The following is a 26,451-nucleotide window of genomic DNA, read 5'->3' as shown; positions in this document are numbered from 1 at the left end:
GAGGCAAGTCTCTTTCATCTGAAAGGAAGCTCTGGAACAAGAAGGCAAACGATGAAGTCAAAGGAGGGATAGACTCAAAAGTAATCTAAGGGATGCATAGAACAAGCCCCGGTGAAGGTGGTGGAGACAAGGATTGTATCTGAATTCAAAAAAGTATGGGACAGACATGTAGGATCTCAGAGGAAGGAAGAGATAGTAGATAATATGGATAGGTCATATGGCCTTTATCTGCTGTCATTTTTTAAATGTTTCTATATGGTATATGAGGGTTTCCAAGTTTATTTAGTATTTTGATATGCCGCTTGGGCAAATGCATCAATGTGGTTTACATTGAATATAAAGGTTGCAATTAAGTGATAATTAAAAATCCACTACAGTATAATCTCGTTATAATGGACTTCAAGGGACCTGGGAAAAACAGTCCGTTATATCCAGAGTTGCATTTTTTTAAAAACTTTATTTAGGTCAACTTGAAACAACGTACAATCGATGAACAACAGTCACTGCTCAAGCATATCGGCAACATCAATAGCAAAACTGCAAAATATTAGTATGGCACAAAATGATTGCAAAACCAGAACACTAAAAGATGTTCTAAAGCATTATGCCGTACTGTCCTGGAAAGAAAAATACTCACTGAGTCCTGCCTGAAATATAAATATATATGCCGATTGAATAGAACCTACTAGTTAAATGCATCTGAAACTAAAAAGAGATTGGAAATGTGACGGAACCAACTGCACTGCAAACATAAGACCAGGTTGCATAAAAGCAGTTCCGCTGTCTCTTGCATTCCGGGGTTACCGAGTCTATGCACCTAAGAGAGGGGACTCAAACATGACGTCGCTCATTTACTGTATACCAGGAGACCATTGGACAAGATGCTACAAAGTCAGTGATTGCTTTGCTGTTGCAAGTTGTCTCCAGTTTCTCTGCAAATCCGAGGATTTTTTTTTTTTTGCTATTTAAATTTGCCTTTTATTATGACTCACGGATGAGTTATACTGTTGACTTCATCCATGGAATTGTTCTAGCTGTAATTGCTATGATCCTTTCTCCTCAACTGTTTTCAAATTGCATGTGTGCGGGTGGGAATACAAAGAGAGGGAGGCAAGTCGTGACAGAAAAGCCTCTCTTCTTGAAGAGAAGGGGGGAGCCTAGAGGCTAGCTTCAACAAAAGTCAGGAAGGCCCACAAATAAGAACTGAAGAGACAGTCGAGCACATTTTACTAAATCATATAAGAAAAGAGTGTGTGGCACAGTGGTTAGAACTAAAGCCTCAGCACCCTGAGGTTGTGGGTTCAAATCCCATGCTGCTCCTTGTGACCCTGAGCAAGTCACTTAATCCCCCCATTGCCCCAGGTACATTAGATAGATTGTGAGCCCACAGGGACAGACAGGGAAATATGCTTGAGTCCCTGAATGTAAACCACTTTGACTACTAAAATTAAATAAGTAGAGAATGGCATGGGTCCATCTCCACAAGCTCTGCCCCTGTGCCCGCCCCATTCCTGTAACCTCCGTCCCCATCTGCACAAGCCTAGAACACTTTAAAATCATAGGTTCAGGCAGAGTTTGCAGGAATGGGACAGGGACATGGCTCACAAGGACGGGATGGGGAAAGAGTGATCCAGAGAGAATGGGGACAAATTTGTTCCTGTGTCATTCTCTACTATCAAATCTTGCATGCCTTAGTACAGGAAATACTGATATACAGGTTAAGGAAGTTCCTAAGCTGCTATTGGAAGATAATTTTGGCAATGACTCTACAAAGGATCTCTGGTTTTCAGAAAGGTTTGGTCAAGTTCCTGGAGGAAAAGTCCATAGTCTGTTATTGAGAAAGACATGGCGGAAGCCACTGCTTGTCCTGGATTGGTAGCATGGAATGTAGCTACTCTTTGGGGTTCCGGAATCTTGCTATTCTTTGAGATTCTGCCTGGAATCTTGATACTCTTTGGGATCCGGAATCTTTTGTTACTCTTTGGGATTCTGGAATGTTGCTACTGTTTGAGTTTTGGCCAGGCACTAGGGACCTGGATTGGCCACTGTGAGAAAGGGCTACTGGGCTTGATTGACCGTTGGTCTGACCCAGTATGTTCTTATGTAATGTAACGCTAAGATGCCCGTTATAGTACTATGAGCATCTTAGCGTTTAACATGCACTAATCATTAGTGTGCAAGAGGACTTGCACCTGTTGAAACCTAGTGTAAATCCTGGCATCCAAGTTGGGCACTTATCCCCGGTATTCATTAACACTGTGCTGAAACTTTTGGATAGCAAGATTCCGGAATCCCAGAGAGTAACAAGATTGTAGAATCCCAAAGAGTAGCAACATTCCATGCTACCGATCCAGGGCAAGCAGTGGCTTCCCCCTTGTCTTTATCAATAGCAGACTATGGACTTTTCCTCCAGGAACTTGTCCAAACCTTTCTTAAAACCAGCTACATCTGCTCTTACCACAACCTCCGAGAAAGCGTTCCAGAGCTTAACTATTCTCTGAGTGAAAAAAATGTCCTCCTATGGGTTTCAAAAGTATTTCCGTGTAACTTCATCGAGTGTCCCCTAGTCCCAGCTCTTAAAACCATTTCATTCAAGAAGGCTTTCAACTACCATCTGCTATGGTCCCTCCCTTCTCCTCCCGACCTCCGAAAGCCTTGTGGAGGCTCTTAGCTATTCTCCCCCCTTTCCTATCAATTATTCTACTTCTTTCTCAATCCCTCCCCCTTGTTTGTTTTTCTCTGTTTGCCTATTAACTGGTATTATTGTGCTAAAATAAACTTGGAAACTTGAAACTCGGGAGAGTCCGAGTTGACTGACAAGAATAAGGAGCCCGAGAGCTTGTCTCGAAGGGCGTATGGTAACACGGGGCTGGGAGGCCTCGTGTTGCCAGAAAGGCAAGGTGGGGGGGGGGGGGGGGGAATTGGACCGTTAGTTAAGGAAACTTAGCTAAAGGAATTGGGGAGGGGTTACCGCCAAAAGACAGGGCTAGGATAGGGTGAAGTGGGTTGGAGGGGTGGGGCAGAAGGAACGAGTAGACCGGGACCCTGGAGGACTCGGTTCTTTCAGGTCCTCCAGGGCGGTTTTTCTCCCTCCCACCCTCCCGCGGTGGTGGCCTTGGTAGCTCGGGTAGGCGGGTCTCCCGAGCTACTGGGTGCTGGGGCTCATCAGGCGATGAGCGGGGGGCCGGCTGGGAGCCGCGCCTTGGGGTCAGGTGACCCGGGTTAAAGGGGCATGAGGTCATGCCACCCCTCGGACGCTTGCTGTTTGTGGCAGGGTCGGGGGCAAAGGTTAATGGTTACATAGGGGTAGTTCGGGAGGAGCTTGCTGATGTGGTTTGTTAATAGAGGGTCAATATGTTTATGAGGTTATGTTATTTATGTTATTCATGTTAATTTATTGTTATGGTGGATTTAATAAAGAGCTGCGGCTATATATTCCATAATGAAGTGTGCTGGTCTCATTTGGGGGTGGGTTATGGGAAAAAGGGAGTTAATGGGTAGCAATAGAGACTATCCAGATCCCGCTGTTACTTCTTCAACTCTCGTCTCTCATTCAGAAATAAGCAACTCACTCAACTCCAGCCCTAGAATTCTCTTGCCAACAACTCCTGCCCAGATGGGGCTACGGATCTTGCCTTGATGTCAACCCAAGAGCTCTTCTGCCACACACAGCAACGTCACGGGGGTTTATAGCGAGCGGAAGGGACGGTCTCCAGCAGAGAGCAGGCGGGGGCTTCCCTTCCCTTCTCTTGGCAGCAACTTGAGCCGGTGCTGAAGGCAGAGCAAGCGCTCGGAGGGGAGCAGGGAGGCAGCAGCCCTGGATGGCGAGAGAAGGAGAAAAGCCAACTTGCAAGTTGCATCCTCCTCCTCCCTGCAGGACTCAGCCGGGACGTCGGGTTTGCAGCCGAGATGAAACTTCCTCCTTTGTTGTCCATCGACCACAGCAACCAAAGAAAGAAACGGTCGTCTGCAGACACACATTAGAAGCAGCTTTTGGGGTCACCGGGAGCAGAAGGACTTGGGGACGGTCAGGAGCATGGATTTTTATCTGCGGCGCTTGAAACAAGAGCTGGTAGGTGACCTCTGGGCATGGATGACCAGGGAGGGGGTGAAGAGGGTCTGGAGATCCAGAGCCTCTATGATCTAATGAGCCATTAACAATATTAGCACAAATTTGGGCTTACATGTGGACCTGCCTACATGCTATTCTGTCATGTTGCATGCTCAAAGTGTCTTGTATGCAACTAGACTCTGCTAGTCAGAGATTCAAAAATAATCCTAATAATATTGCCCTGCAATAATCAGTGCTGGAAAGTGAGGGGTGGGTTTGCTCTTTTAGAGGGAGCAGGGTGGGTGCATGTCCTGACGGTGTCCTGTTGGAGACTCTTAGGATACAGACTGGGGAAAGCCTTGGGATAACTTATTGTTTACAGTAAACTATAAAGGTATCTGGGCTCTGGAGATACACATTTGGGACATCTCTCGCTCTCGGCAGTTTGTCTAAATGCAGACACTGCAACCTAGCCTTATACGCCCCTTCCTCATTAACTTTAAGGACCCTGGTCTGCCTATTCCCCCCCCCCCCCCCCAAGACACTGTGTTTTTAAAAAACAGATGGGGGAGGGGGGAATGAGCTATTTGAAATTTGCCTTTCCTTCCTGTAGAAAAAAAAAAGTATGCATTGATGACTAAAGCTGACAGGATTCATTGTTGTGCTTTTGCAGCTGGGCGTGCTGCCCCACCCAGAAGCTGCTGCTCTAGGCGGATGCCTAGTCTTTCCTTATGACGTGAGTGGTGTTTTAGGGGAGCAACGTCAGAAAACTAATTTTCATGGAAAGGACTTGGAAGGGTGCCTGGAACAGCCCTTTTCCAGTGGAAGTATTGGGCTCAAAAGCAGTGACACAATTCCTGACGGCCTGCAATACGGCCGGAGCATCTTTTGGTGTGAGGACACAAAAGCCCTAATTCTACCAGGGTCTATAACAATGCAGCAGGAGGTATGTGGGCTTTATGGTCCTTATTTGCCCTCATATTAGATGTCGTAAGCTTGGATTCTGTATGGGTCACCCAAATTTGGGCACCGATCCTATATCTGCTTGCAAATTAATTAGTTAATTAGGTGCCTACAATCAGTTATTGGAGTTACGAAGAACTCATATTTGGCAGTAATTGGGAGTTACGCGTGGATCTGCCACAAGCCCTATTCTATAACATGCGTCCTTAAATTTCATAGCGTACAAACCCAAAGGAGCTCTAGAATGTTGCTACTTATAATTGGTTGGTATAAAGGTTTTTTATTACTGCATTTTAACTTTGGTACAATAAATTCTTGCCTGCATCATGTACGTTGTCTGCAGTTTTTGTTTGGTTTTCCTGTTTTGGTGGTTTTTCTGCAGATTCGGTTGGATTTCTTTTTTTGTTGCTACTTATAATTTTAAAGTGTTTGAGGCTTGTGCAGACGAGGACGGAGTTTAGGGATTGGTGGAATGAGACATTATGACATCACAATCTGAGCTCTAGAATGTTGCTACTTAGGATTTGAAAGTGTTTGAGGCTTGTGCGGATGAGGACGGAGCTTAGGCATTGGTGGAATGAGGCATTATGACATCACAATCTGAGCTCTAGAATGTTGCCACTTAGGATTTGAAAGTGTAAGGACGGAGCTTAAGCATTGGTGGAATGAGGCATTATGACATCTCAATCTGAGCTCTAGAATGTTGCCACTTAGGATTTGAAAGTGTAAGGACGGAGCTTAGGCATTGGTGGAATGAGGCATTATGACATCACAATCTGAGCTCTAGAATGTTGCCACTTAGGATTTGAAAGTGTAAGGACGGAGCTTAAGCATTGGTGGAATGAGGCATTATGACATCACAATCTGAGCTCTAGAATGTTGCTACTTAGGATTTGAAAGTGTTTGAGGATTGTGTGGATGAGAACGGAGCTTAGGCATTGGTGGAATGAGGCATTATGGCATCACAATCTGAGCTCTAGAATGTTGCTACTTAGGATTTTAAAGTGTTTGAGGCTTGTGCGGATGAGGACGGAGCTTAGGCATTGGTGGAATGAGGCATTATGACATCACAATCTGAGCTCTAGAATGTTGCCGCTTATGATTTTCAAGTGTTTGAGGATTGTGCGGATGAGGACGGAGCTTAGGCACGCAGCTCCTGATTGGTAAGGTCCAACTTTAGTGCAGGAAGAGGCGGTCGGAGCATACAGCAAGTGATTTCCTTCACTCACTGCTCTCTCCTGCCTCTCCAGCTGTCCTCTTCTGGTCTGCGGTCGCGGTCGGAAAATACTGCAAATGACCGGGGGAACACTGTATTTGGAATTTCAAAGGCATTTGACAAAGTACCTCATGAAAGACTTCTGAGGTGGACCAGTGGCATAGCGAGGGTGAAAAGCACCCGGGGAAGAGGTGCCCCTCCCCCACCCTCATCTCTGCCCCCCCCATTCCTTCCCTGATCCCCCCTGCCGCACACCCCCCTTACCTCTAATTATTCACTGCCACGAGCAACAAGAATGTCAACGTACTCCTTGCAACCCCGTCCGCTCTCCCTCTGACATCACTTCCTGTGCATGGCACCCGGAAGTGACGTCAGTGGGAGAGATGACACAGTCACGAGGAGCACATTGAAGGTGTTGTTTATGGCGGTGAACAACTAGAGGTTTGGGGGAAGGGAGGGGGGCGTGCTAACGGTGAGGGGAGACATGGGAAGGAGCAGGGGGGGGCAGAGAGCAGGAGGGGTGCCGCTGCCCCCGCCAACATGGTGACCAGGGCGGACTGCTCCCCCCTCTTACTACGCTACCGACTGCGACTTACACAGAATAAACTTGAAACGTAGGGCCTATTTTACAAAGCCGCGTGGCAACAGTCCCGAAGCCCTTTAAATCTCTATCGGCTTCGGGGCCATTACCGCAGCGGTCTGCTCTAAACAGCTTCGTAAAAGAGGGAGATGTCTTCAGCTGGTGGGGCTTAGCATCCCTGCCAGCAAAGGTAATATTTTATCGTGGAAATGGCTGTGAAGGAAGGGGAGAAGAATATCGGAGTCCATTTTTAGAAACCCCCCAAACTGGACTTCTGGCTACGCCCCTGTTTTGGGGATACTTGAGGATCTTTTCTCTTGCCACGCACTTCACGAAGCAATCTCCCTTGTGATACCAGTGGTGCTGTTGAGGCTGTGATTGACGTCAAGTCCAAAGCATAATCTTTTCAGCTATCAGACTGAAAATTGTATTGGATTTTATTTTATTTTGTTCTACGGTAAGTTAAAGGTTCTGGCGAGGGTTTCTTCATATAGGAAATAGAGTTCAGTGTGGAACAAGCTACTTCAAGGTAGGTCTCAGCTCTGATTTCAAAAACATGTCCAGGCTTGTTTGTGACCAGAAGATGCTGCTGAGAATATTTGGGACTTATTGAGGTGGTGATGCTGCATTAAGAGAAGGAATTGGAAGGTTTTAATTAAAGTTTTTTATAATATGCAATTGGAAAAACTAAGTGCACACGGCCAACAGAGCTCCAAGATCTTCCTCTTCCACTCTCTCACCAGAAAGAAACACGTCTCCAATAGTGAGAGCCACTTAATTGTACCAAGTTTAAGTTTTCAGGGGAAAGAAAGGATGCCAAAGAGATTTTGGCTACTGCAAGCTACCACAGGGTTAATGTGCAGGCTACTAGCCGAGCAATGCAGAAAGAGGTTCGGCCCAGGTGTTAAAATGACTGGTAATGAGACTTTGAGAGGCAGACAATGCAGGACAGGACCGTATAGAAGGTTGGTCTGAGCAACGTAGAAGGGTCAGCCTGCCATAGAAACAACATTTTTCCTTCTCGGGGAGTCACGTCAGAGTGCCAGTGCAGAAAGTGATGTATCGGGTGTGGGGAGGGGGAGGATCAGTTTGGTTCAAGCTGGGTGGGGAGTGGGGGCTGCTAGATAGAATTTCTGCCAGTGGCCTTATTTTGTATGTGCTCGTTTCCTGTCAGTACATGAACCAATCAACACTTAGAGGATCGGGGATATTTTGCAGTGAGCTGTGGATTACTGCCTCGGTTTGATCACGGTCTGCCCATTGCTTATTGCATAGGGCAGATTTTTTTTTTCCATCATTAATTTTGTGGCACAGCCTGTGTACTGTGCTAGCTTTGGCATTGGAGAGTTTGTATGGATTGGGCAGGTTGGAGATTTTCAGAGGTAACGCAGAAGGTGTAGTAAGGGGGGAACGGGTGGGTTGGTCCGCCCCGGGTGCCATGCTGGTGGCACCTCTCTCCTCTCTGCTCCCCGCCTCTTCCCACTCCTCCCCTAGCCATGCACATGCCCTCCTTCCCCTGTACCCCTAGTTGTTTACCGCTGTGAGTATCAACTTCAATGTGTTTCTCATGACCGCGTTGTCTTTCCCGCTGATGTCACTTCTTGGTGCCGCACATAGGAAGTGATGTCACAGGGAGAGCCGACGGGTTGCGAGGAGCACATCGAAGTCCTTGTTGCTCGCAGTGGTGAACAACTAGAGGTAGGGAGAAGGGAAGGGGGGATGTGCATGGCAGGGGGGGATCAGGGAAGGAGCGGAGATGGGGGATCGGGGAAGGGGTGCCACCTCCCCAGGTGCCTCTCACTTTCGCTATGCTGCTGGGAAGGGTATATTGGTAGTGGGTTGGGGCTAAGGGAATTTATAAGTTCTTTTTCCCAATTGCATCATCAAAACCAGTGACGCTGGTAGATCTTTATTAACAAGGCAGATGTGGCTTTAGTATTGAGAAGCAAAGTGGAAGCAGAACAGCCCAGCTGATTGCCCATCCAACTTGCCTTGTACTACGCTTGAAAGTGGGATTCATCTTCGCCCAGCAGACGAGTCCACACGTAGCAAAGCCAGCTGCGAAATGCTGCATGTGGTCAGCAGTCACCATGCAAACAGAAACAGCCCTTCCTGGACAGGTGAATCCTGCACCGGATGCATCCCAAGTAACTGACGGCGAAAGCAAAGGAAACAGTATTGGGAGGGCAGGCCAAACTATTTCGTTTTGTTTCGTTTCCTATGCCACTCCTAGGAAATTTCATTTGTTTTTGGTTTTTTAAAATTGGTTTCAGAGTCAAAGCCAGGAGGGCTGCGTCCTCTTTTGACAAGGGTGCACACTGCTTCCCCACACAAGACAAGCGCGTACAACGCTAGCAAACGAGTAGATAGGGCTGGCAAAAGGGTGTTAGACATTCTAAGTTAATCTTAGTCCTTGGACCCCTTTAAGTCAAGTCTAAGAGTCCTGTGGCTCCTCCATTCTTAAGCGTTACTTTATAAAGGGTATTTGGTGAAGAGAACCATGTCTAGAATTCTAGTTTAGCCCTGATCTTTCCGGCACCTATCTTTTGGCACTATTTCCTGGATTTGGCTCAAACAGTGTTCCTTTTTGGATGTTTCATATAGGTGCTAGGTTATAAAGTTTAACACCCCCCCCCCCCCCCATGTGCAGTAAAATCTGGTACCCTTAGGATTGGGTGCCTTCCACCCTCATTGGTACTTACATTGTAAGTATTGGATTTTTCACTGGCTAAAATCTGAGAGCAAGCAGGATCTGTGAACATAAGATTTGCCATACTGGGACAGACCGAAGGTCCATCAAGCCCACTATCCTGTTTCCAACAGTGGCCAAGTACCTGGCAGAAATCCAAAGAGTAGCAACATTCCAGAGCTGAGATTGTGATGTCATAAAGCCTCATTCCACCAATGCCTAAGAGCCAACCTCAGCAGTGATGTCACAATGGCTTGATTGTCCTATACTCGGCTCACATAAGAATTGCCATACTGGGACAGACCGAAGGTCCATCAAGCCCAGTATCCTGTTTCCAACAGTGGCCAACCCAGGTCCTATGTACTTAGCTAAATCCCAAGTAGTAAAACAGATTTTATGCTCCATATCCTAGGAATAAGCAGTGAATTTCCCCAAGCCATCTCAATAGTGGCCTATGGAATTCTCTTTTTAGGAAATTATCCAAACCTTTTTTAAACCCCGCTAAGCTAACTGACTTCATCACATTCTCCGGAAATGAATTCCAGAGTTTAATTACATTGTGCAACGGGAAGGGGAAATACCAGCGATATCGGATGGGTCTGGGGGGGGGTCTCCACTTACCATCACATTCTGTTAAGAAGTAGTATATGACATTTATGTCTCAAGATCGGTCTAAAATGCGAATCTGCTAAGGCTTTAGCTACCTGGTTTGCAGCTACGGGTTCTTTGTTGGATTTGGCCAGGAATTGTGTACAGAGAAATGGTTGAATTAGCACAAAGCAGAAAGTTGCACGTAGTGATGCTATCAAACCTTCCAACCCAGACTCCAAGAATGTTCCCATGATGCTCTGTTTTGTATGCATATTGGAAAGTGTCCTCTGGACCATGGAAATTAGAGGAGGTGCCAGCGTCGAAAAGAAACTTTTATCTCAGGGACCTCCGAGGCTTTTGTCTCTCTTAAGCTCTTGCCCCCTGCAACACAATCACCGTAACCTGCTATATCTGGTATCATGAACTTGTAATAAATGAACTTTCTCTTAAAGGGTGACAGGCAATTTAATGAACAGCTGGGCCTGCCTGAGCTCAGTGATGGGAGGGAAATAGGAACTGAATCCCCTGACTGGAGTTTTTCATCACTTCATTACCAGCAAGGTCAGCGCTCCTGGAATATTGGTGTCACACTATCGAGGAAAAAAAAAAAAGAGAGATTTCTTTGTCTCATCCAATAAGAACAATGAGTGCTCTGCCTTTGTTTAATTATGGCTTCAACGGTGCATCACTGATTTGAATTTTAATAACCCTCCGAGTTACATTTTTCACAACCGTTGAGTGTTGCATTGCCAAGGTCAATGTTTAGACTTCTTTGGCTTGTGGCCTGTGAAGCACAGTCAGCCCCCAAGCCAAAGAGGCTTAAATCAACCCAAACCCACAAAGGCTTCAAACTTTCTAAGTGTTTAATTTAAGGTCTGTATTTTAAAGAATGGATTATCTATTATACCTTTAAATATTCCACTCATAGACCTCAGCGTTTTCCAGACACAGATCAAACACACCAACCTCTTCATCGGTCTATTTTTTAATTTTTATATTTTTAAATATTCTTTTTAAGTGCTTATTTGTACATTCTATGGTTTATATTAATACTCATCTTTATAAACGCGGCTAGGGGTACATATTCCTAGGACTATGTTTTGCCACAGGCTGTTTCAAGGAATTCCCCCTATGAGGCAAAAAATGCATTCAATAGCTTATAATCTTACTTTTTCTCATTTTTATCAATAAAATTCATTCTAAAGTTCTTCAACTGGTTAAAAACAATAACTTAGAACAAGAGTACCTTTAGATTGCCGGAACATTACAATTACATTAGTGATTTCTATTCCGCCGTTACCTTGCGGTTAAAGGCGGATTACACAAGAATTGTCATGATGCTACGAAATACATTTGGTGGATTACATGAGAATCGTCATGATACTAGTAAATGCCTATTTGTTGATTTGCTATGTAGATAGTGTTGTGGGTGAAGCTTGGGGCGGGTCTGGTTCTGTTCTAGAGGTTTAATGTATTTTTTGAAGAGTAGGGTTTTTGTTTCTTTTTTGAAGGTCGAGGTTAGCATATTTGCGAGTTGTTCCCCTAGCCGCGTTTGTAAAGATGAGCATTAATTTAAACCATAGAATGCACTAATAAGCACTTTTAAACAATATTTAAAAATATAAAAAATAAAAAATAGACCGATGAAGAGGTTGGTGTTTTTGATCTGTGTCTGGAAAACATTCTCTACACAAAAAGCACCACTGAGGTCTATGAGTGGAATATTTAAGGTATAATAGATAATCCATTCTTTAAATCAATCCAGTCATATTGGATTGGGTTGGATTTATTGCATTTGATTTATCACTTGTACATGAGTATTAAGCGGTTTACAATACCATTACATTTGAAATGAAGGTTAGAAAAACTATTATGTTAGAAATAGAGGTTAAAATGATTTGATCCATCAGAAGGGAAGAGAGAAAGGCTCCGACTGCTCAATAGGGGCACTTTACTTAGACTCAGACATTCTAGGCAGCGAGTGCAAATCTCAAATTCACTTTTTTAGGATGTAGTACACTTCCCCCTCTATATTACATTACATTACATTAGGGATTTCTATTCCGCCTGTGCCTTGCGGTTCTAGGCGGATTACAATATAGAAAATATCTGGGACATTCCAGTAGAGTTACATTTCAGGATAAGAGAAAGTTACAGGAACAGTAATGAGTTATGATACTACAGTTTCACAGAAGATAATACTTATTACAGAAGATAATACATATAACAGAAGATAATGCATTTTACAGAGGTAATACATGTCAACTCGGTCGGTTAAATCGGGTGTAGTGTAGAAGAAATTACGGTACATTTTAGATCACAGATAAAAAGATGATATAGGTGGGTATTTCCGAAGTCGTTGGTTGGGAGCTCATTGGGTGGTGGTTAGAGTGATGGGAGATATTTTTTGAACAGTAATGTTTTTATTTCTTTGCGGAACTCTTTTATGTCTGTTGTTTTGGTCAGTAATTTTGAGATGTCAGAGTCTATTTTAGCTGCCCTGTGTCCCCAGGAGGTTGTCGTAAAGTTTCTTACGACGAGTACCGTTGAGTGGAGGGTAGGTGAAAAGGTTCTGTGTTCTTCTTCTTAGGCAGCTAAATCACTTATCTCAATCTGCTTTTTCTTTTTTTCTTTATTAAAGGCTTCCACGTCAAGTTCGTTTATTTAGCCTATTTAATGGCTAAGCCGCGTGACGCGGCCAGCGTTTCGTGGACACCGTTGCTAGTCCACTGCGTCAGGGCCAAAAGCCAGCAAACATTCAATACTTTATAACTGCCCGGTTTTACAAAAAAAGGATACACTGTGAATAGGACTGAATTTTAATATCTTAATTTCACCTTTAAGAGTCTTGAATTTTAGTCACTACACTTAAGGTCTATTTATTAAAAAGTTTCAAAAATTTAATTGGGGTATGGGCCTATGACTGGAGCATGGAGCTATAGAAATACGCTGACAGTTGAGTCTGTGATAGGACTACGCATATGCTCCGAATCTGAGGCCCTCCTCTAAGTTTCCTACACAGTGGATATATCATGTCTATGTTTCTATAACCATAAAGTTCTTTGACCTCACAATGCAGGTGTAAAGAACCTTAGCCTATAGCAAGAGGAGATGCAAATGTTGATAGCCTTAGCCAATAGGGAGGGGAGGAGAGTGTGGATAGGCAGACTGGATGGGTCTTTTGGCCTTTATCTACCAACATGTTTCTGTTTCTATAACCACAAAGCTCTATGACCTCACAATGCAAGTGTTAAGAGCCTTAGCCAATAGGGTGCGGAAGAGATAGTGGATGCTGCGGATAGGCAGACCTTTATCTGCAGCATGTTTCTATCCATTTCCATATGCTGGTCAAAGTTCTCTTACTGACTTACAAGTGCATTTATTCTATAGCGCCTCAGTACCTCTTTTCTTTCATTGCTCCCAAAATCCCTCCCCAGGAAATCTCTTCACCAGGTAAGCCATGCTTGTGCCCTTCTCCTCCACTGCCAACTCCAGACTCTGTTCCTTCTAGCTTGCTGCACCGTGTGCCTGGAATAGACTTCCTGAGTCAGTAAGTCAGGCTCTATCTCTGGCCCTATTCAAATCTAGGCTAAAAGCTTATCTTTTTGCAGCTGCTTTTAACCATTTATTCACCTTTGAAATACCCATGTTGTAATCATCTCAATAGTAAATGTTTTCTACCTGATAACCAATTCCTAATCCACAACTGAACTCTGCCACCTATCCCATGACTCTTTAATTTTCTCAGGAGTTTCTGAAAATCTAGACACACTACATCAACCGGCTCACCTTTATCCACATGTTTATTCAACCCTTCAAAGAAGCCAAGCAAGTTGGTGAGGCAAGATCTCCCTCAGCTGAACCCATGCTGACTCTGACCCACTTAATCATGTTTGTCTATGTGTTCCACAATTTTATTTTTTTTATAATTATTTCCACTATTTTGCCTGGCACTGAAGTCAGGCTTACTGGTCTGTAAGTCAGCGCAGCAAAAGTCCATAGTCATATGAGGGATGCTTTTTGAACCTCTGCAATCATGGTTTGCAAAACAGGTCACTAGGGGTCACTGTTACATGAGGCCTGAGGTTTCCTTCATTGCATGGTTAACCCCATCACGCCCACAGGGTGAAAGATCTTTGTGCGCGCGGCATGCGCGCATATGTCTTCATGTGTAGCAGTTGCCCTGATGCTCCTGGTCAGACCATTTCTCAACAATTCAGTACAGAAGCACTGAGAGCCCCCCCCCCCCCATATGAATTATAGAAGAAGCCAACGGCCATTAAAGTTGACAATGTCAAATGGCCTCTGAACTACAGTAATGAACACCAGGATTATGAACTGTGGTGAGGATAAATAATTTTTAAAATGTTTTTCTTTTCAGCCATCCTTCAGCTATACAAACCGCTTTCTTTGCTGACCTTCCCATCATATTTTTTTTAAATGTGTTTTCCTGGAAGGAGGAACATGAACCACACTGCAATAAAAATAAAATTATATATCCTAAACCCACAGTTTCAATCATTTTTAAGGTTTCTTCTTGAAGAACAAAGTTCCTCCCTACCCTCCACCCCCATGTAATTAAAAAAAAAAAAATGAAGAAACACGAGAGTGAGCTCAGCAAGAAACCAAAGTCTCTCCAGGCATCCTCCGCAGGCGCCCCTGCAGCTGTTCTTATAAATCGCTCTTTCTGCAGATGAAATCATCTCCACCAGTAACACTTCCAGTGCCGGAATAGGGGGGAGGGGGTGTCTGGTGTTACTGGCTGTACAGATCCTCACAGCGTGATACTGTATTGTTGTACTGACATAATATTATATATGTGATTGTTGTAATCTGCTTAGGTTTTTTGCGGAATATACATTTTTTAAATAAATAAAATCAATTGTTCTTACTGAATAGCAATAACTAAATATTTGGAGGTTTTATCTACACAAGTTGCAAAAATGCCTTATGAAGATAAAACGAAAACACTTAAGTGCCTCTACTGTGGTACCTTCACTATATGATGGGAAAAGAAATGCTGTTAGAATAGCCACTGCTTGCCCTGGATAAGTAGCATAGAATCTTGCTATTCTTTGGGATTCTGTACGGAATGTTGCTACTCTTTGGGGTTCTAGAATCTTGCTATTCTTTGGGATTCTGTACGGAATGTTGCTACTCTTTGGGGTTCTAGAATCTTGCTATTCTTTGGGATTCTGTATGGAATGTTGCTACTCTTTGGGGTTCTAGAATCTTGCTATTCTTTGGGATTCTGTACGGAATGTTGCTACTCTTTGGGGTTCTAGAATCTTGCTATTCTTTGGGATTCTGTACGGAATGTTGCTACTCTTTGGGGTTCTAGAATCTTGCTATTCTTTGGGATTCTGTACGGAATGTTGCTACTCTTTGGGGTTCTAGAATCTTGCTATTCTTTGGGATTCTGTACGGAATGTTGCTACTCTTTGGGGTTGTAGAATCTTGTTATTCATTGGGATTCTGTATGGAATGTTGCTACTCTTTGGGGTTCTAGAATCTTGCTATTCTTTGGGATTCTGAATGGAATGTTGCTACTCTTTGGGGTTCTAGAATCTTGCTATTCTTTGGGATTCTGTACGGAATGTTGCTACTCTTTGGGTTTTGGCCAGGTACTAGTGATCTGGATTGGCCACCGTGAAAACGGGCTACTGGGCTTGATGGATCTTTGGCCTGATCCAGTAAGGCTATTCTTATGTTCTGAGTGAACCTTACTTTGCACACAACAGCTGCCATGGCTTCCCTCTTTCCTGTTTCCCTTCCCTCCCCCCTCCCTGCAGCTACTCCAGGGCAGAAATGATTTCCCACTAGCAGCAGTTGGGACTGACAGCTGTTTTCCTCCAAATTATCACAATTAAATGCTTAGAAAAGAGCTTCCTAGCAGTTTTTTCTGTCATTTCCTTCAGTCAGCTGGAAGCTTTTGGGAAGGAGGGGGTGCTCTCTGCTCATTATCTCAGCTGCAGGGCCTGCCCCTCCTTACTTTCGTGGGGTGAAGTGTTGAAAGGAGGATGGAAGACGGATGCTGTACATCTCCACAGGACTAGGGCAAGTTCAAGGGTTAGAAGCAAAGCCTTACAAGCAGGTCATAAACTGTAGTTCAGCTTGAGAACAGAGGCGGAAAACTACAGTCACTGAAAGACGCTCAGGATCCATAGGTGATGAGTGAGTGAGGCACTAGGGGACAGACTAGCTACTTCCCACTTTTTAAGGTCAAGCCAGTCTCGTTTTGCTTTCACCTCCCTTTCCCGGAGTCTTACAGGCTAATATTCAAACGCATTTACACAATCAGCATCAGTGTCATCCACAGAGATATGCAGAATAGAGAATGACACAGGGACAAATTTTTCTTGGTCCCGTCCCCATGAGTTTTATCGCTGTTTCCTGTCCCTGCCCCATTCCTGTAAGCTCTGCCTTAACCGCTGAAGCCTCAAACACTTATGATCTGAAAGTGTTTGAGGCTTGTGCAAGTGAGGACGGAGCTTAGGCATTGGCGGAATGAGGCATTATGACATCACAATCTGAGCTCTAGAATGTTGCTACTTAGGATTTTATAGTGTTTCAGGCTTGTGCAGATGAGGACGGAGCTTAGGCATTGGTGGAATGAGGCATTATGACATCACAGTCTGAGCTCTAGAATGTTGCTACTTAGGATTTTAAAGCGTTTGAGGCTCATGCAGATGAGGACGGAGCTTAGGCATTGGTGGAATGAGGCATTATGACATCACAATCTGAGCTCTAGAATGTTGCCACTTAGGATTTTAAAGCGTTTGAGGCTCGTGCAGATGAGGACGGAGCTTAGGCATTGGTGGAATGAGGCATTATGACATCACAATCTGAGCTCTAGAATGTTGCTACTTAGGATTTGAAAGCGTTTGAGGCTTGTGCAGATGAGGACGGAGCTTAGGCATTGGTGGAATGAGGCATTATGACATCACAATCTGAGCTCTAGAATGTTGCTACTTAGGATTTTAAAGTGTTCGAGGCTTGTGCAGATGAGGGCGGAGCTTAGGCATTGGTGGAATGAGGCATTATGACATCACAATCTGAGCTCTAGAATGTTGCTACTTAGGATTTTAAAGGGGTTGAGGCTTATGCAGATGAGGTCGGAGCTTGCAGGAATGGGGAAAGGACAGAAAAAGAACTCGTTAAGACAGGATGGGAAAATGAGTTCCCGCGGGGACGGGAAAAAATTTGTCCCCGTGTCATTCTCTAATGCAGACTTCAAATGGGGCAACTTTTTCTTTTAACTTTGACTATTTCCATTCAGAAAATGGCCAAAGTTATACATTTAGAAAAATGAAGAGTCTGGGACAGAGCAAAGACATTTGATGAATGTACATGTTTAGTAGCAAAATTCAGCCACTTAACATACGAGTCAAGAGGAGAACTTTGCAGGGGACATCTGGGAAGGAAAATGGACGTTTAAGTCTAAGCATTGAACAAAAAAAGCTTAGAGGACCATTTTAAAGAGGTCATACAAATTTGGGCACTAGAATGCAGAGCACTGATGGCATCAGGGTGTCCAGACTTTGTTATGGATTAGAGTCCAAGTTGTGCAATTGACACGTGCATGGATGATAAATTTACATGCATTAAGGGGGAAATTCTATAATTATTAAATTGGCTTCAATAATGAGCTTTAACAAGCTTATAATTGGAAAAAAAATGACAATGTAATTGGGAGCTAGGCACCATTCCCCAAAAGACGTGCCAATCGCGTGGCATCGTTAGGCACCTAACACCCAAGTAGGCGTGTTTATGGCTAGGCTCAATTCTGTAAAGAAATTAGGCACCTATAAAACCCTGGCCTATATTACAGGCACCTAAGTTTTAAGCTAGGCGCGACTCTGTAATGGGTGCCTAAGTGTGGTTGACCTGCAATAGAGCCTAACTTTAGGTGCCCATTATAACATTTCATGCTACTGATCCAGGGCAAGCATTGCCTTCCCCCCATGTCCGTCTCAACAGCGGACTATGGACTTTTCCTCCAGGAACTTGTCCAAACCTTTTTTAAACCCATCTATGTTAACTGCTGTTACCACATCCTCTAGCAATGTGTTCCAGAGCTTAACTATTCTCCGAGTGAAAAAATATTTCCTCCTGTTGGTTTTTAAAAGTATTTTCCTGCAGTTTCATCGAGTGTCCCCTAGTCTTTGTAATTTTTGACGGAGTGAAAAATCGATCCATTTGTACCCGTTCTATTCCACTCAGGATTTTGTAGACTTCAATCATATCTCCCCTCAGCCGTCTCTTTTCCAAGTTAAAGAGCCCTAACTGTTTTAGTCTTTCCTCTTATGAGAGGAGTTCCATCCCCTTTACCATCTTGGTCGCTTTTCTTTGAACCTTTTCTAGTTCCACTATATCTTTTTTTTTTTTTTTTTGATACAGCGACCAGAATTGATTGCAATACACAAAGTGTGATAAAGATTCTGTTTAAAGTTTAATGTGAATTGGCAGCAGCTGCATTTACATGTTTTAAACCCATTAGAAAAATATGCGGTGGCTGCATCACTCAATCCCGGCCTCGTAGCTCTTCCTTTCCTGAGAGAAACTGCAAATCCACATGGGGAAGTGGAACAAAGCCAGGTCTGCAGCGGGAAAACAATCTGAGCCTTTCAGCGGCAACAAACACCAGGAAGGACTGACTTTCCTCTTCCTTCATTAGTATGCAGCGTTAATAAAGGCAGAGCTTGTCAGTTGGGGCAATTTCCAATTCCAATTCTTCTAACGGTCTTTTCCTTTAGCCTGAATGTTGCCAGTCATTTCGAATGATCCTAAAATATTTTCCATTCAGGAATGGATTTCTACAGCTCATCTCTGTGATAAGATACCCAAGAAGCTCTCAGAAGCAGCCATTTGTCAGTCGTTTCTGACCTTCTTGCTCAGGGCTTAGGTTTGCTGAGCAAAATGTTAGCTTAAGGATTTGGAAGTTGGACACATTAAAAGTCTGTGAGCATCCTCTATAATAAAACCCTTACCCGCGCAGTTGAAACGGCATGATCCCTGCCGCCATGATTTCTGCTTCCGTGCCGTGTTCCATTTGCGGCACATGCGGCAGCTTGCAGCAGCTTGTGGCGGTGAGAGCAACGGCAGGAGGGTGTTCTTTGAGGTGCTGCGAGGTGTCCAGCTGCTACTGTTGCACAGGGAAGTGGAGGGGGAGAAGGAAAAGGGGCTGCTTTGTAGAGAGGGGTGTGCTAGGGGGCATGCAGCAATCTTGATTTGCTCGGGGGACCAGAGAGAGATAGGCAGGGGGCCAGGGAGAGAGACAGACAGAAAAAAGTGGAGGGGAAGAGGGAAAAGGGGCTGCTTTGTGGGGAGGGGTGTGCTGGGGGCAGGCAGAAATCTTGGTGTGCTCGGGGGGGCCAAAGAGAGATAGGCAAGGGGCCAGGGAGAGAGACAGAGAGACAGACAGGAATAAAGATAGACAGACAAGGGGCCAGGGAGAGACACAGACAGAAAGAATGACAAACAAACAGAGGGCCAGAGAGACAGACAGTGGCCAAGGAGCGAGAAAGAAAGAAAGAAAGACAGGGGGCCAGGGAGAGACACAGACAGAAAGAATTACAGACAGACAGGGGGCCAGAGAGACAGACAGAAAGACAAACAGCGGCCAGAGAGAGAGACAAAGAAAAAAAGACAGACAGACAGTGGCCAAGGAGAGAGAGAGAGACAGAAAGAAAGACAGACAGACAGAAAGTGGCCAAGGAGAGAGACAGAAAGAAAGAAAGACAGACAGACAGCAGACAGAGAGACAGAAAGGAAGACAGACAGACACATCTATTCTAGCACCCGTTAATGTAACGGACTTAAAGACTAGTGACAGAATAACTTGTGCTGAGAAGACACAAGTAAAGTTTATCCGAGCAAGCCCTGCAGTGAGGAATGTGTGAAGAGGTGAATGGAGTGTCCACTTAGTCCCTACTACTGCTGCTACTACTACTAATCACGGATGCACCCAGAGTCACTTTGAGATATTACTGCCGTGGTGTGTTATCCAATGAAGAGCCTTCCTGAACGGACCTGAGACTGCACAAGGCAGAAGCGATGAAGGAAAAAGAAATCAATCATAGGGTGGCTGTCACATTTCAGCAAATGGTGAGGTAACCAAGATTCTCGCATTGGGAGGCTAGGCCTGTGTTGTCTTTTAACAACTCCCTTCATGCCTTTCTGGAAACCATAAGCCAAAAATGCATATCCCCTATTTCTCATCACTTGTGTCCCAAAACATAAATGAAGGAAAAGCAAGTTTATACAATTGAGAAGTTCTTGATCTCAAAGTTTGTAAAGAGTTAACCGAAATGGAGACCAAGGGCAAAAAAATTCCATATAGTATTCTAAACACTACACTTGCACATTTAAACTGGATTCTGAAATGAACTGGAAGCCAGTGAAGTGCCCTCAAAAGAGGAGACACATGATCATTTATCCTCTTTCTAAAAATCAGGTTGGCTGCCGTGTTTTGGTTCAACGGTAAACCTCCTTAAATGTCCTCAGTCCTCCTGATTCTCCTCCTACAAAGACAATCAAAACACCCAGAATGTTAGTGACTCCTAGTTCATTTTCCAGGAGAACCTTGAAAATGGTCTCTAGGGGACTGCGGCGACGAGCATCTTTCTAACGAGGCTGGATTCAGAGTCTTGTCGCTTGCTCGCTGCCCCTCAGTAAATGACTCATTTGCAAGGTTAGTCTGAAGAATGATTTGTGAGCGGAAAGAGTGGATCTGTGAGTGCTGCTGAAATATTAATTCCTAATAGGTCCCTGCCACATGAGAGGAGCATTATAATGATGGCTTTCATCTTAGTGGAGTTAATTGAATCAAGGAAGGGAACAGCCGTCCTGCGTCTGATGACTTTCTAGACCCGCAGTCGGTATTACTGGCCACTGGTCTGTCATCACTGCTTGATTACAGCTGTCTTGGGGGTGAGGGATTTGTCTGGATGGGTCCAGTGACAGCGTGGATTACTCAAGAAATCAAGTGAGACTGGCAAAGGATTTCCACAAATAACACAGGAAAGGCTAAAGGCCAGGCCTGTGAGCAGTACTGAAAATTCTGAGAGGTAAGGGTATGAAAAACAGTCTCCAGGTTTGTGCATGTCCTATGAACGTGTCAGTAGAGGTAGGAGATGTTTTGTGTTCACCTGTGCACTGACCTTGGGAATGTGCTTTCGAAAATTGCATGTAACCAGAGCGAGAAAGCCATGCTTACATTTTGGACATGACTGCAGACATAGGACGATTGATGTAGTGGTGTGTTTTTTGCAAAAAATTGATCCTGTTTATTTCTTCTCCTATAACTTGTTATTCGGTTTCATAATCTCTTTGTTTAGCTCTGGTTGAACAGGATTCCCTGCAACTGGGAAACGTTTTATTAGAGCAAAATAGGAAAATACAAAATCGTAGTTTATGACGATGGGCAAAGGAAAATAGTGAATGTTTCAGTATAAACCTCCACACGCACAATGCAATCGCTAATAACTGTACAAACTGTGTAAATGCTGATATGCCACAGGCACTAACTTCTTCTCTTTTTCTCTCAAACAGGTGTCTATGAAAGAAGTTGGAGATGGTCTACATGAGCAAATGAACTCTATGATGGGTGCCCTACAAGAGCTGAAACTCCTCCAAGTCCAAGCAGCTCTAGAGCAGTTGGAAATTTCCATGAGCCACAATTCCATTTCAGACTTTGGCCAAAGTCCATATATCAGAACCAAGATTGAAGTGCCCAAGGTTAGGTGGGAATCCAAAGCGCAACAAGAGCAGCCACTGGTCAAGATAAAGTATCTTGATGAAAGCAGTGCACCAATGTCTGCATGCACTGTACAGGTGTCCCAGTCTGTCAACTTGCCAAGCCTGGTTCCTTCATTTGACCGTGGCCAGCAGCAGAGGACTTCATCTTTTACAGCCGTTTATAGTGACGAAGGTTATTCAGACAATGGGTCATCTTCTACATTGACTGCAGTAGATGGTTGGCCAACCAGAAGATGTCACCCAACAAGCTTGGACTGTGAGAATCAGTTTTATAAAGGTCTAAGAAATGTCCAGCCTAATTCTATAGGACATCAACCAAGATGCAAAGATCATGGCACATCTGAGGAAACCAAAGACTGGACGTCATCATTATTGTCACAGAGCAGAAACAGGCAACCTCTGGTCTTAGGAGACAACATTTTTGCAGATTTAGTGGGGAATTGGTTGGACTTGCCAGAGTTGGATAAAAAGGGGGACAAGAATGAAAACTCGACTTCCACCAGCAGGTCTCAGGAGTTCTACAGGAAGTTCTCCCTCACAGCCAATATCTTCAAAAGGTTTTTGAGGAGTGTGAGGCCAGACAGGGACAAATTGCTGAAAGAGAAACCCTGCTGGCTCACAGCTGAAGAGAAAGAGATGGAGCTAGCAAGGAGGTCAAAGAAAGGCAAAAAACAGAAAAGAGCGTTTTACTTGCCGTTCCGTGGAAACATGCAAAGTACTCTCAACAAAGTGGAAAAATGCACAAAAATAGGAGAAAATCAGGATATTTCCAAAAACTGCACTAATCCAGGGCACAATACAATTGATCACGCACAGTCTGGATTTGATATCAACACTGCAGTATGGGTATAAATTTTCACATCTGTAGAAAAGTATTTCAATAGAGAAGACCCAAGAAATTGAGTGAGTGGGCATGCTGCTGACGGGCGCTCACCTTTGAAAATGTTGGGCCAGCCAGTGGCATGAATTCTCAGTGACTGAAGCCTTTGAAAGTACCTGCATTTAATGAACGCAAACCATTTTGGTGGTACCACAGAAAGGCGGCATATCAACTCCCGACCCTTTACCCCTGCTTTATAGTAGGTTAAAAATCCAGCCAGCAAATTTATCTGCAGAAATTTCTGAACTGAACTCCTCACAGGTCGTCTGCTGGCTCCAGCTTCCTCCACCCCAGTCCCCTTCCTCTTTATGGTGCATCGACATTAGTTTGTGGAGTTATGGGTGACTGGATGGGCAGACTGGATGGGCCATTTGGCTTTTATCTGCCACCATGTTTCTATGTTTCTAGATTATCACCAATGGGTAGGAGACTATAAATTATAGATACAAACTTTAGAGCTAATTTCTCCACACAGTGGCAATACCCGCCAGATAACATTTGATCATCTGCACTCTGGCTGCAGATTTCACCTCTCAGGTGTTGGGGGAGTGCATAGACCTCCACAGAGGCTAGGAGTGTCACACGAAAGAAGAAAAACATCTTCATCGCATAGATTCTACTCCAACCTACAGAGACATCAATCATTTCTCTAGAACTTTAAGCGCTGTCTGCTTTCTGGTAGTGCTTTAACATTACATTGCATTAGGAATTTCTATTCCGCCATTACCTTGCGTTCAAGGCGGATTACAAAAGAGTTAAAGAGGGTGTTCTACAAAAAAGATTTCTGGTCCTTTGGGGGGGGGGGAGGAAAAAGAGTAGAGCAGGTTGATTTGAGGGATTTAACCTTGAGTTCATTCATGTGAGCGGTGGTGTACAAATCATAACTTTTAGAGACCGAGCCGCACTGGTTGTAGCATGCAGTGCACCTGCTTTCACGTCTCATCGACATATTCGCATGACCGCGGACACAGAAGGATCCTTTCATCTTGGTCTTGAAGCTTTAATTAAAACTTTTCTATCTGGGCATATTTCTCAAGAATGGATAGGCCTTACTTGCCGAAAAAATAAGTTCTTAAGTTATCCAATAGCATGAGGTGACTGTGGGATTTCCTGTTAGTTCCTCCCTCTCAGCCACCCCACATCTAGCCAGATAGAGAGTGTGAATGAGCCCATAATAGAATTAATGATACTGGAGTGGACCAGGTCCTGGAACAAGGAACATATAAAAGTCAGTAATATGAAACAGATTAAGTAGAGAGCAAAGTTAAGCTCACCTTTTGGCCTCTTAATATACAGTAAGTGTAATTAACCAAATGCCCTTCATTTCATCTCCAGTTTGGAGCCTTCATCCTCACCAGCTGTTCCTCTTGGGCATTTCCTGCTGTATTTTGAAACCAGGCACTTGATTCCATGATTCTGAAAGCAGAGAGAGAGAGATACAGGCCCATGGCTTTTAATTCATTTCTCATTGTGTGGCCGGTATCCTGTTCAACAGCCGGATTACAGAAGCATCAATTATATGGGAACACGAACACATACGGTATACATATTCCTCTGCTGGTTCAGGGTTCCGTTATTCTCAATGCCTTAAATTTCAGATGTTTGTGGTGGAATACGCATCAAGACTTTTTTTACTCACATTTGGATGGGATGTACAGTACTTTTGGAGGGCCGAGCTCTTCAGGGTCCATTTATTAATAATGTCAAGGCATTTTCTCTGTATTTCAAAGTATCATGGGACAGAGTTTCCATGTCCTGCTTTAGTTATAGCCATTGTGTATCGTGTGTGTGTGTGTGTGTGATTAGCATAGATCACAGATTGTATGAATTGTGATGGTGACTTTACAATGAATATTTGCGCTGCAGCTACAAGAATAATGTGAGTCCAGAGGTGCATTGTGTGACTGTGTGAGAGTGTTCAAGCTGTCACGAGAAGGTTAAAGCAAGCTGTAACCTCAGGGACTGACGAGAAGGTTCTAAGCTCAGGGGTGAAGGTGCATTTACAGATGCAGCGATCCTGAAGTCACTTCATTTTCTGTAGATTTGATGGTTAATCTTTTTCCCTTCTGTTTACGTATAACGGGCAAGATGTGGAACTGACCACACCGCTTCTGGCCAATATGCAAATGCAAGTTAACTGGCCAGGGATGCCATGACCGGATAAGTCGCTTGTGTGTGGCTATCCGGTCATTTTCTGTGACACTTACCTGGCTGGCAACAGCGAAAATGACCGGTTAGCACTAAAGTGGAAGCTGGCTACATCAGGGGTGTTTCAGGGGTGGAGTCTTGTTAGCTGCCAATATTCAGAGCTAACCAATCACGTCTGAGCATAAATAGAACCACATAAAAATAGCTGTCCTAACTTTAGGCACTGGGCCTGGTTTTGAATTTCTGGTTATAGCACCAGTGGTGGATTAAAAAGCTGTCTGTCACCGGCTAAATATCGGCTCATTAAAGAAAAATAACAAGAAGCTGGTCCATTAGAGAAATATAGGGGAAATATTCAGCGTATTTGTGTTAGCTGTTGCTGACTGAATCAGATCCTGATATTCAGTGTCGGCTCCTAACTGGTCTTGGGTAGCCGCCAGGAGTTACCTATGTACCACCGATATTCGGTAAACTTAAGGCAGCTTTTTGCTGAATATCGGTGATCAGGGGCCTTGTGAGCCCACCCCAATTTGTGTTTGCAGCTCCTGGCTGGTGGAGCTCCCCATGCCCCACCAACGGATGTGTTTTTCCTCTCTCAACCATTGCTGCTGACGTGCCAGGCCTCCACTGCTCACCACACATGCTCAGTTTTCAAATACTGCAGATGAGGACGGAGCTTAGGCATTGGTGGAATGAGGCATTATGACATCACAGTTTGAGCTCTAGAATGTTGCTACTTAGGATTTGAAAGCGTTTGAGGTTTGTGCAGATGAGGATGGAGCTCAGGCATTGGTGGAATGAGGCATTATGACATCACAATCTGTGCTCTAGAATGTTGCTACTTAGGATTTGAAAGCGTTTGAGGCTTGTGCAGATGAGGACGGAGCTCAGGCATTGGTGGAATGAGTCATTATGACATCACAAACTCAGCTCTAGAATGTTACTACTTAGGATTTGAAAGTGTTTGAGGCTTGTGCAGATGAGGACGGAGCTCAGGCATTGGTGGAATGAGGCATTATGACATCACAATCTGAGCTCTAGAATGTTGCTGCTTAGGATTTGAAAGTGTTTGAGGCTTGTGCAGATGAGGACGGAGCTTGCAGGAATGGGGCAGTGGCAGGAGCAGGAAAAGAATTTGCCGAGATGGAAAAATGAGTTCCCGCGAGGACAGGAAAAATTTGTCCCCGTGTCATTCTCTACTGAAAATCAGAGCTAAGCTCCACCCCTGTTACCACCCACTTTATGTACTCGTACATTTAAGAGTTTTGTGAAATTTTGATTAAAATGTTTACACTCAGCCAGGATAAACTTTCAAAGAGACACAACTCTTGAAGGAGCATAAGGTGTTTGAATAGGATGCTCTCAGCTTCTGTCTAGCCATTACTGTAAAGCCAGTTACCTTGTGACAATGTGTGGTCATTTGAAATGAAGGTGAGGATGTCTACCATGAACCTAATACGTAGTGTAAAGTCCTTCCGTGTCATCACGGACTTTAAAGAAATTGTGTTCTTGGGATGCTCATTACTTAGGCAGTGCTCAGAGCTCACATTAAAATGCAAACCTAAATTTGGCC

General features: G+C 44.2%; 1 protein-coding gene across 1 annotated transcript; it reads left to right on the top strand.

Annotated features, from left to right (window-relative positions):
• Positions 1 to 3,626: 3,626 nt before the first annotated feature.
• INKA2 (inka box actin regulator 2) lies at positions 3,627 to 25,622 on the top strand. Its single transcript, XM_033919355.1, has 2 exons — positions 3,627 to 4,072; positions 21,644 to 25,622. Exons 1-2 carry the CDS (start codon positions 4,037 to 4,039, stop codon positions 22,700 to 22,702), a joined length of 1,095 nt encoding a protein of 364 aa, XP_033775246.1. The 5' UTR covers positions 3,627 to 4,036; the 3' UTR covers positions 22,703 to 25,622.
• Positions 25,623 to 26,451: the final 829 nt, after the last annotated feature.

The sequence above is a fragment of the Geotrypetes seraphini genome, chromosome 13, assembly GCF_902459505.1.
Source record: "Geotrypetes seraphini chromosome 13, aGeoSer1.1, whole genome shotgun sequence".
Taxonomy (NCBI): domain Eukaryota; kingdom Metazoa; phylum Chordata; class Amphibia; order Gymnophiona; family Dermophiidae; genus Geotrypetes; species Geotrypetes seraphini.
The sequence above is the reverse complement of the archived record's forward strand: the minus strand, read 5'-3'. Positions and strand labels throughout refer to the sequence as shown.